At 37.9% G+C, this 12,008-nt stretch overlaps 1 protein-coding gene across 8 annotated transcripts in view; it reads right to left on the reverse strand.

Annotated features, from left to right (window-relative positions):
• The window catches only part of CELF2 (CUGBP Elav-like family member 2), a 370,482-nt gene that overhangs the window by 29,261 nt on the left and 329,213 nt on the right, over window positions 1–12,008 (reverse strand). For all 8 annotated transcript variants that reach the window (XM_062020104.1, XM_062020096.1, XM_062020124.1 and 5 more), the window contains one exon: window positions 7,716–7,850. In XM_062020104.1, the coding sequence (XP_061876088.1) occupies window positions 7,716–7,850 (135 nt within the window). The remainder of the gene's footprint in view (window positions 1–7,715; window positions 7,851–12,008) is intronic.

Genomic DNA, 12,008 nt, shown 5'->3' on the forward strand with positions numbered 1-12,008 from the left:
TGCATAAAACAAATCAGCAGCCCCATATTCAAACAGCTAGCTCTGCTGAGATAATACTGACACAATTAGGTTAAACACATTCATAAACTCTAATTCCCATTATGTTCAACAATTTATCCTGCTGTAGGAAAACAGACCATGAGTATCCATGGACACCTCCACAATTGAGTTGGGTTGAAGGAGCAATGTTGGCAGTAGTAAGACTTAAATATTCAAAAGCTTCTTCAAGTGCATGAGTTTTGCAAAGATTTACATTATTTCCTGAATACTATGAACTGCAGCATTCTCTGAGCTCAGAACTCTGTGTAACATATGTAGAATATAAGCTCACATATCTACCCGTTTAGCCAAGCTGATGGTATCATGTTTCTTTAGTAGAAAACAATCCTGAATGAACTTGAAATAGTACTTCCAACAGAAAGAAAAAATAGCTTTTTTTTACAAAACAGGATTCTTTTAGCTTAAAGTAGAGATTACGAGTGGGGTAGAGAGACACTTACAAAATATAATGTATTATAAAGTGTTATTTATATACTGCAAGCAAATAAATCCTCATATGTGGTAAAGCAATGGATTTAATACCTTAGGAAGATGATAATGCACTAATATTTAGAAAACAAATGTGTCTCCTGTTGAATTAGATCCTACTAATCCATAGTTTAGTACTGTACACTGGTTCCTAAAAAAAAAAACAAACTAAAGAATTAAGTAGCACAATGCTTCACTGAAAAATATGCACGTGTTTCTGTCCTTTGGCATGTAATTTTGGTATTTATGCAAGTCTGAGGAAACAATGGGAGACTTCTGTGCCAAAAATTCATGGATTGATAATGTTGATTCTAAAAAAGAGGCTGGGAGCTTTTACAATACCTCTCTGCAGTTGTTGGGCAGCCTTACATTTGTTCACTGACAGCTCCTGCCCACCCCAAGATCAGCTGTTTAGTAACTGAACTAAGATCCCTTAGGCTGAACTGATAAATCAGTTTAGAAATGAATGTGCTAGGAGAATATGCAAAGACTTGTTACATTTTAAGGGACAAATATGGAAACAGGCCATTCCAGTAATTGATGGCCAGTTTGCTGCCATCGGCATCCTTCAGGTTATCACTGTCTTGTTTTTCCAAATGAAGAGACCAGGGAGAGACAGCATTGTTCCACGGATGCTCTGTGGGAATTCATAACCCCTCACTTCTCCTTTTACTACAACTACTACTCTTTTCTTCTTTGGTCATTTAAAACATTTTGAAGCCTTAGTAAAAATACAAATATAGGTCAGAAATGCCTGCCCCATTTCCCGTTTTTGGCTCCAACTCATGTTTGAATGCCTCATTAAGGGCGACCTAGTTATCAGATGGGCTTAATACCAATATATTTCTCCAAGAAGTAGCATAATCTCTAGGCACTAAGAGCAGTCAAAATCAATTCACATTTCAGAGCCTAACCACAGACTCAGAAACTTAACACTAAGTGGGTAAGTCCAGCTGACACACAACAGTTTAGAAATATACTTCTGCTACCACAAATCTCCTTGACCTATGGAGTCAAGTGACAGGCACTGGGTGGTGGGCATGCTAAGGCAACATTTTCTTCCATGGCTTTCTTGCAAACACAAGCTTTTAAGAAATTGGTGCTGAGGTCTCAGGGTTAAGGTATTTGACCACTCTGTGCCCCCAGCACTAAGTTAATGGTGCTAATGGCATAACTAGGTTTAAACACAAAACTGAAAATCATACAGCTGGCTTGTTTAAGCATCCATTCAGGGTATGTGTACTCTATACATAGCATTCATAAATCTTTATTGAAGATATGTGTTCTATTTATCAACTGTATCTTTATCCTAAAAATAATGAACATTACAATAGCGAAGGTTTCTATGTACTGAAAAACTAATAAAGCTTATTTTAAATGATCTTACAGTAAAAGTACCTTATTTCAAATGATCTTATAATAAAGGTACCTTATTGTAAATGATTTCATAATTATGGAATCTGCATTAGTTCCACAAGAAATGTTAGAACAATAATCAATTTGTACTACAGCATGAAAAGTAACAGTCTGCATTTTAAACTGATTTTTTTTCCCCACATTAAAGATCTACCTCAGTTCACTCTTTAGCAAACTGTCAGACCTTCCTACACACCTACTGGTAGGGTTATTTTTGGATCATCCTGGAAGCAAATCACAGCTATCTCAGTGGGTGTACTGGCCTCTAACAAAATGTCACGGTGGCAGACTTGCACCGCTGATTGGAGAAAAACGTATTATACTGAAGGGAACAAAAAGAGAATCTTCTAAGAACGACTATTTGAACATTCTTCACTGCTTCTCAGCTGAAGCATCTTGTATATTCTATAAAACCCCTAACATTTCAACAACTGTGTTCACAACAGGAATATCTCCAGCTAACAAAGACAATCTTCATACTATATTAGGAGGTAGAGAAAATAATGAACCATGGACTCTTAACTATAAGTTATAATTCTTTGCTTTTATCGGGGGGAAAGGATGAATTAATTCTTACAGGACAGGCACTATAATCAGGGTTTTTTTTTTCTCTTTTTCAGTTTATTCTATACTTCACAGACTTCTTTTTTTGGGGCTGTTATTCTTCAATGTCAGCATCTGTCTGAAAATGAGTATTTTTAGTCTTTTGTGCTTAGGAGAACTTTTTTTTCCAATATAAGCATTAATGGCTGAATTCTGATATAATGTGACAAAAGCTGGGCTGGATTTTTAAGAGGTCATTAAAGAAAAAAGTCTAACTTTCTAAACTGACAGTATGGGTTTTTTTCAGAAAGATTTCCTCTTAGGTTTACACAGCAGATAAACCTGAAGAGCTTTTTTACTGAAGCATGAATAGCTAGTTCAGCTGTGTGAATAAATAATGGTTTAGAGAATCAAATAATCATGAAAATGTCACAGAAAATCAAAGCTCCTAAGTCTGAAACTGAATTAGCTTTTCCTTTAGCAATTCTATCCCCCCACAGCTCACAAGTTATATTGTGTATGTTTATGCAGATAAATCTGGATGTATAATTAGATGTTTCTTCTCTTCATTTGCACATAGAAGGGCTTTCCTATTGGCTACTGAAAAAAAAACATTTATGCATGAGTTTTAAGAAACAAAATTGAAATTAGCTCACAGAGGCTGTAGAATCACCATCCTTGGAGATATTCTAGCCTGGACTTGACATGGCTTTAACCAACCTATTCTGAGTTAACCCTCTGCAATCAGAAGCCTGGAGTAGAGGTGCTGGGAGGTGTCTACCAAGTTCTGTGACTCTGATGTTATGACATGAACCAGTAAAAATATGTGCAGTGATGGAGAAGGGCAAGATAATGAAGTAAGCTGGTGTCTGAAACCCAACTTCCATATCCTTCCTGTGAGTGTGTAAGATTTTTCTGCTGTTCCTTAACATCAGTTCACAAAAAGATCAGGAACTTCATAGCTCCTGATATCAGGAAATGTTTAACAGTGGTGTATTAACCTTGTATCACCCAGAACAGTCAGGATAAACATTATTATCCTCGGATAAATTAGAGCAGCAGGTCAACTGAGGCAAATTGAATGTCTGACAGACTCTTGATATTGAGCTTGTATGCCACCACTTCACATCCACCTCCAGGCCTTCCCACCACCCATTGAATTAATTTAAATCTCTGCAGGCTCTGGAATAAGCAGCCTCTCTGCAACCTCCATGTTAGTGGATCCATTTGCAGGACATGTCAAGGACAGACTCTGGAGGAGAGGACAAGGTCCCTGACACTTAGCTGAGACTCATCCTACCTAAATTGAGGAAATTTAGAGTGTCAATACCTACTACCTGAAGTAGTCCCTCCAAAGGCCCTTCCCAGTTAATGGGAAACATAAACTTCCAGGGCCCAGCCAAAAGGGAGTTAGAAAAACTGTCTCAGACAACCTTGAGTCAGATGAAAACTACTCCTGTACAAATCCTTATGTTATTAAATGCTACAGGTACCTGCCTTTAAAACAGGAAAATATTCTGAGAAAGGGAAACAAAAAGAAAGTAAAGAATTAACTAAATAGGAGTGATTAAAGTAAATAAAGAAAACAATTATCATATCAAAATAAAGGACAAGAAAGATGATTAAATGAGTCTTCAGAAGACCCAGGAGAAACTCATGAAAGACATAATATGCATTTACCTGGCTTTTATTCTTTCATGATTTAATTTTCATTTTTATTCACTACCATCTGATAATTGCAAGAAACAGTTACTTTAACCATGGGCAATTTAAACCATTTTAATTTTTTTTCGAAGGCCAAGAGACAAAAGAACCTATTTATTGCCTGAAGGGAATTTTACTAAAATGAAAGCTTAATCTTTCATGTTTTTTTAAGCAAAGGCTTTTAAAAAAACCCCATTTCTAACAATGCTGTAGGGAGAGACTTCTGTGGGTATGCAAAATTGAAATTATAAATTTACAATTATAAAATAATTAATAGTTTGGGGGATTTGCATTGTCTCTGTTCTTTCTGAATGAATACTGCTTCAAGCTTAAGAGCAAGTATTTAGCACATGGAGGAGAATGAGTGTCAGACTCTCCTGTGGTCAAAGATGTTTAGTAAGAATTTATGAGAGGAAGATCACTGGAGTTTAATTTGTTTGGAAATATGTGGTTATATGAACCCTAAAGAAAGAGCTTCATACTGAGGGAACAGTGACCATTAGATGCTGAATATTTTTCTTCTTGAATACAGTGCATTTAGAAGTCAGTTGCAATGCTTGACATGCTGAAATATCAGATGCCCTGTTTGTTCCTCACTTCCTGACCTGTTTTCCTACGCTGCCAATGTATCAAAGTTGGCCTGACCAGCATCCCTGTTGTAATAGTTTGATGGCACTGAAGGTTGCTAAATCTTATCTATGTAAAACTAAGCTGCAAGATGAATTTTAACTGAATTAACCACCTTTTTGGGCTCTTATGACATGTCCATAAAGGAGAGAACAAGAGCTCTTGGTCAAAGGTTGATTCAGGAGAGATTTTCAGGAGAAGTACAGTTCAATATGGGTAGAAACATGTATATGATTTATGTGGATGCCATGCTTTAAGGCATAGTAGAAGTACAGGCTCATGCCTGTTCCTGTTCTGTACAGTAGTTTGGCTTTAACAGCATCAAGAAAAGGATTAATTTTAAGCATGTACCTTTGCACTCTCCTAAATTTGGGCAGTTTTCTGAACTAAGAAATATTAATTTAATGAATTATCTGGAGAGACGCAGACATTTCTTCCTGGGCTTAATGCAGCCTTTGAAACTAGAGAAAATAATTTACACTTACGAAACACAACAAACTGAAGTGTGCTATTAAAAGAAAACTAGACCAAAAAAATACCCTCAAGGCCTCCAAATATCCACACATTGAAAGGCAGATGTAAATGTTTTCTGCCAACATATTTCAAGTTTTAATGGAAATACTTTGAGCTCCTATGAAAAGCTTTATCGAACTAAATTCATTTTCCATAGAGCAGAGAAGAATCACTGTAGATATTATTCAGGTTTACAAAATATTTAATAGGGTGGAGAATGTGGAACCAGATAAGAAAGGTTAAACTGAAGGACGTTTTTAACAAGGCTTGATTTTAGGTTGGTTGTGCAACATAAATAGGTCCATGGACCTATTAGATACAGACTTTGACAGACTAAGCTGTCTAATATTAGAAACACGAGTACAGTTACTATCCACAAGACTGTCAAAAGCAATTGTCTTTATGAATACAGTATTTCAAAGGTTAAATTTCCCCTTTTTTTTTGCAAATAACACAGCTTTAACATTAAACAAAGTCCCATTAATCAATGTTAACCAAAATCATGAATTGTAATCAATGTTAACCAAAATCATGAATGTCTTTGGAAGAACCTTGGTATCTGCTCTACAATACCACCCTTAGCAATACTAAGCTCTAGTTATCCCAAAGAAGTTAACTGCCCAGACCAGCTGAAGCACCTTCCTAACCACTGGCCTCTGCAGACTTGGCCATCCGATAAAACCACCTTATAGGTACTCAGACACCTTCAAGACCAGGTAAAGAAAGGGAACAGCAAGTTCCCATCCAATCATCCAAAGCTGGATAAGAAGATCACGTTGGAGAAGAAAAAAGAAAATGTAGATCTTAAGGGTGAATCTGAATCTTGTGCTAATGTGGAAAGACAAGCAGCACAACAGAAACTATGGTGCTATGTGAGACTCTGGTGCCACTTTGCTGCAGAGAAGAAACAATACGTGAGAATTGTTATTAGCATGGCTCAAGAAATGCTGAGTATGCTTCAGGAGGATAGGCTACTCAGACATTTAACAGCTAAACTGTAGTGATATTACAGAGCATTTATGAAATGCAACATTTCTGCTCTATAAATGGGTGACATTTAGACAGGAGTACTGTAGAAACATTGACACTAAGACCAGCCTTTTGCAAAGCTTTAAGCCTTAGCTCCAGGACGGACGGAAAAGATTGCTCAGACCAAAGTTATTTTTCCCCCAACCTGCTTCCCAGAAATGTTATGAATTATTTTTAGGTTGAGATAAGGCTCACAGCAAACCCAGGAAAATTTTGCACAAACTTAGCATTAGTCAAGCTGCCTTCCATTTAACCTCTGCCCTAAACAACCAATGAAACTGTAATATAAAGGGAAGTCTTGGCCAGATTTAACACCCGGCATCACACTCAGTCCCAGTTCTATTGTGCCTTGAAGACTGTTTTCCTTACTGATGAGTTCAAACCGTCTGCCATGAATTACTTTTTCATGGAGAGTAAATACACACTTAAACAAGATTAAACACAAATGTTCTTTAGTGGTGTCTAAAATAATATGAATGCTTTTTTAAAACAGCAATAAACACACTTCATGATGCAAATAATTACACCCTGCAGCCTTTATGTAAAGATAAGCGGCCAGATTCTTGACTCAGCTACATCACTGTAAATCCAGAGTAAGTGCACTGAATCAACATCTCTCTCTGTAGGTTCTGGAGACACTAAAAGTGAGACTGAATTCTGGATTTGCCATGATTTCTCTCTAGGGTTTCAGAGACATAGGATATGCTTGGCTGCAAGTCTACTTGGTGACACTACCACCTCTTATATTGCCCATTATTCCCCCATACACATGGCTGTGTATTCCTTGTTCTACTGATATCACTTCTGTAACTGTATTCTCAGTTAGGACCAGAAGAAAGTTCAACTGAGGCTATGGTAAAAAAAATGAGAAGGGAAAAACAGAGAGAAGGACTTCACAAAAATTCATGATGGGTGAAGACAACAGATGCATGATGTGCTGGGGATCAAAGATCAGTCTCTCAGAGATTAAAAAGAACCACCTCAGCTGATTTTTCTGCAGGATGGGAAGAAGTTGTTCATGTTCTGAATTCCTCCTGTAAAGTTATTAGCTATTAATTAGAATTTTGTTTAAGTTTCCAGTGCAATGGTAATTTTCATGTAGAGTTTTGTAAGATGCTCCACTAGGTTTTAATGGCTCCTGACAGGAGTTTGGAAAGGTGAGTATGTTCACATTGGCCCACTTTGAGAAATTATTTGCATAAAAACAACGGCAGGAAAAGTGTATTCAGCTAATCAAAGGATCTTCAGAATTTACATACACAGAACTTAGACACAAAGTGTGATTGCTGTTTTAACTATCATCTTCACATTTTTTTCTCAGGTTTGTGTTTAGGCAGCAAGCACTCTGCTCTTACCGGGACTTGTGAGGGCTCCCAGAGCACCAGTCGTTGTGGAGAGAGGATTTGCATTGGTGGTGGTAGCTGAGGTTTGGGCGGCGGCTGCTGCGGCTGCTAAGGTTGCCAAATTCTGTAATTGTAAAGCGTTCATGCCTGTGTGGAGAAGCAAGAGGATTAATTAAAACATGCAATAATAATTTTTAAAAGCTGCTTCCAATGGACATGGACCTTGTGATGTACCTTGCCAAGAGATTCAATTCTTCTTTTCATTCTCAAAATGTCTATAAACTGAGAACCCCCTCTTACAGTCCCTGAATAGCATCTCTTGCCTCTCTATCTTGGAGTTGAGGGAATACAGCAAAGGCACCAGTCTATAGTTTGGGAAAATTAAACCTGGTTTGTGCCTCTTCTATAAGGGAAGTGTAGAATTAGAAGTCGTTTAAACTCTGTGTGAAGCCCAGGTGCAACACTATTTCCTGACACAACAGGGGGTGTAAAGAAGATAACTAACATTTAAGACACATCCAGGACAGGGTCATATAATTGGGATGAATACAATTTGTTTCCTGTGTCTCCACTGAATGCAGTAGCCAATAATTGTGGCGATTTTCCTCTTGATGGTTCATTTCGAAAACCACATATGAACTAAGAACAGCAAATTAGAACCATTATTAGTAACAAGTATTACTTGATTGCCTTGGGTGTAAATAGGTGGGTTTTTTTCCCTTTAAAAAGTCTTTTGATAGTAAGATTCTGCAGATAATTTGAAACAAGATTTTAGGGATGAAGAAGAACTAAATTGGGGTCTAGCTCTTCGCAAATAAAGCAGGCAGCGGTTCTCAAAGTGAGATATGGAATCCATTTTCATACTGGATTGATGTTTGGTTAGGTTTGTTAAGCTACCTCTCTCCTTAATAAGAAATGTAAGTAATTCAGCACAGAATTGTCCAGCAAACATTGCTGGTCTTCACTGAGGCCATATTTTGCCTCATTCTATAACAGAGATTTGAAGGAGCAGTAGGTTGCTCTCCACCAAGGAAGCCTGGTTTTCTATCTCCCACTGGTTCATTATTCATAGAACGATCAGTCATAATCAGCTTACATTTCTTCTCTGGGGAAGAAACAGCTTCTAAACAGCACACATGGTAGGATTAAGTAATAGCGAACAAATCAAGAATGGTACTGAAGGAGAGACTGGAAAAGAGTTTCACCTAGATGAAATCCCACATGCTTCTGGAAAGTGCATAGACTTTTAAACAAACCTCAGTTTAGATGCAAATGGATTTTTTTAAGCAATTTAATACCATTTTCTTAATTCCATTTTCTGTGCAGGGCTTTGCTCATGTATGCAAGGCTGCAGAAGGATATGAGCATAGAGGGCTGTGAGGCTGGAAGGCAGCACATACACACTGCACAGGACAAGGGGTAATAAGATGAAGCTGGAACACAAAATAATCCATTTAAACATAAGAAAAAAACCTATTTCACTGTGAGGGTGACGGAGCAGTGGAACAGGCTGCCCAGGGAGGGTGTAGAGTCTCCCTTCTTGGAGGTCTTCAAGACCCGCCTGGATGCGTTCCTGTGTGACCTGATCTAGGTGAACCTGCTTCTGCAGGGGGGGTTGGACTAGATGATCTCTAAAGTTCCCTTTGAATCCCTATCATTCTATGATTCTATGAAGTGCAGTAGGCAAGACAAGGTCAACAGGCAGTGGAACAAACAACTACTCTCTGGGCTCACGAACCACTGCTGTGCCTGTGTGGTTGCAAAATGAACACCAGCATTACCTCATCCCACAGAAATATTTTTTTAATTATGGGACATTTCCTGTGGAAGCACAAGAGGAAGCCACGAGTTCAATGAAAGAGTTTCAATGCCAAGAGAAGAGTGTAACAAACAAGAGCTAGGCGGTGACGAAGTTTTCTCCCCACCCAGTTTGTTTCACTGTAGAGGTGACTAAAAGACACTGGCCACAAACCAGCTCTGCAGATGTTACAGGGTGTCAACTTCAGTGCCTTCAGGAAAAAAGACTGATTGCTGTTGTCATACATGCATAAGAGAAGGACAGTGTCATCACTGTTTCACATTCCTCTGGCATTTTACTATCTCTGGGCTCTCTTTATTGGTTTCTTCCCTCAACTTGTCAAGTGCGTCAACGTCGCGCTTGCTAGGACAAACTTCGAGGAGGGAAACTAAACGCTTTCAAGACTCAGACTCAAAAGAGTACTTTGCTTTCAAATGGGGATTTTTGGTTCAACTGAACGTCGGTTAAGGTATAGTTCTGTGGGATTAATCTGCTCACTCATTCTCTCCCCCTTTCATACACTGTCTTCTCTTCACACATTTCACATCCTGCAGCTTTTTCAAAACAGTCCCAAATCCCGCAACAGGGCTGGACCGCAAATGAGTAGATCGTTTTTATTTGAAAGTGCTGCTCACTCAGCAAATGTACCTCTCTCTGAAGAAATGCAAATTGCTTAACACTGAGGAACAGCTTCATACACAGAGCTGCACATGAAAAATGAAAATCCCCCTGTAGATGAAAAAAAACACCCCAGCCTCTGGGTAAGAAATAACTCTTGATCTTCATGATGGAGACGATGTTAGGAATTAAAGGGAAATGATTAAAAAACCAGAATCATAATACAGTTTGATTCCATTTTTAATAACATGTATTTACCAATGCACTATCAGCTTGGCAAACATTCAAGATCGCAAAGAAATTCAACTTTCATTTTGTTATTTGGCAGATTAAAAAAACAATTAAATTATGTACAAAACAGATGCACAGTATGTCTAGCTTGAAACTTAAGATTTAAAAAAAAATTATTTATAAGGACAGGGGCATGAAAATTTAATTTAATGTTCACCTTAGGTAATTTTGTGTCTTATTGTTCACAGCAATTACCATAAATCTACATATCAATAAGTGAGAACAGATGTCAGTTGTTACAAGTGCTTGCCAATCAGGCCTGTTAAAAAGTGACAGATGGATGGTGATAGAACATTCTCATAAGGCCTATTAGCACATTCACAGGAAATTTTTGTAGTGCTGCACAGTCACAGATGTAGTTCTGTGAAAATACAGGGAAATTTGAGAGCACAAGATTTACATTTTACAACTTCTCGTGCTGCCTCTGACACAAACTTTCATACAATGAAGCAATTTGCTTCATTTCAGTCACCACAGCTTTCCTCCTGTGATAACTGTAAATTTGGAATTACTGGGTATTTGTATAGGAGGGAATAGAATCACGAGCCGTTCCTGAAGACTTCTTAGGCCTCACGAGCTCTTGAGTTTCCAAAGCCATAATAAAAACATATTAGGAAACAGCTGAGATTCACTTGCTGAACAAACTCCTAATAAAAGAAGGAGCTGGCTGCATTTTAGTGAAAATACATGCATGGAGATTTTAGATGTCAGTGGTGATTATCAGAGCCAAATCTGGAAAGCTCATAAGCACTTCCCACTAACTGGAATTCCTTTTCCTTGGAAATTTTACCCTCCCCAATTATTAGGACTTATTCTTTCTGAATTAAATCCCGACTGCAGCTTAAAAATTGAGAATTAAGGTAAAATTTTTCATCTCCAGGCCTAAAAGCAACTATTTCCTAACACTGATATCAGCCTTCTGGATGCTGATGGGGGTAAAGGCTGCATGGCCCATGTCTGAAGGAATAGGATGCTATTCCAGCAACATTCTAAGAATTAAAATAGGTAAGAGACTTGAGTGGTACCTCCATCAAACCATATATACTCTGCATATATTTTTAGATAAGTTGCTCATCTGAACAGTGCTTAAGGTACCCAACATTTAGTGTTTGATTTAACAAAGCTCTTAAAGTGACTTTTAAGCCAATATTTGATTCAGCCCTGTTTTTTAAGAGTATGTGTTTAAATCCAACTGAAAGCTAGAGTTACTAGTTGTCTCATGTAGGATTTCAGCACGTTTTCATTATGCGTGTTCTTAACACATTTCTGGCAAGAAATATGATTTTCTCAATTGAAACTTCCGCACTCTTAGTGGGAAGAATTCATCTGATCTAACTTTATACAAATAAAAGTTACTTAGTTGCCCAGGCTCTTATTATAGTCAAAGGAAATTGAGTGAGGGGATGATTCATCCAATACTAAAATAGATAGATAACCCCAGCCTTTGGTAAGATGAATTATAGCCTGTGAGTGACTCCCTCTGCACTGACATCGCAGGGAGATCAGACACCTAATTTCCAGACTGCTGAGGTTTGGTGGGAAGAATTAACTCAGAGAAGAACCAAGGCAATAAAAAACTACAGATCTTGTGTCAAGAC

The sequence above is a fragment of the Colius striatus genome, chromosome 1, assembly GCF_028858725.1.
Source record: "Colius striatus isolate bColStr4 chromosome 1, bColStr4.1.hap1, whole genome shotgun sequence".
NCBI lineage: Eukaryota > Metazoa > Chordata > Aves > Coliiformes > Coliidae > Colius > Colius striatus.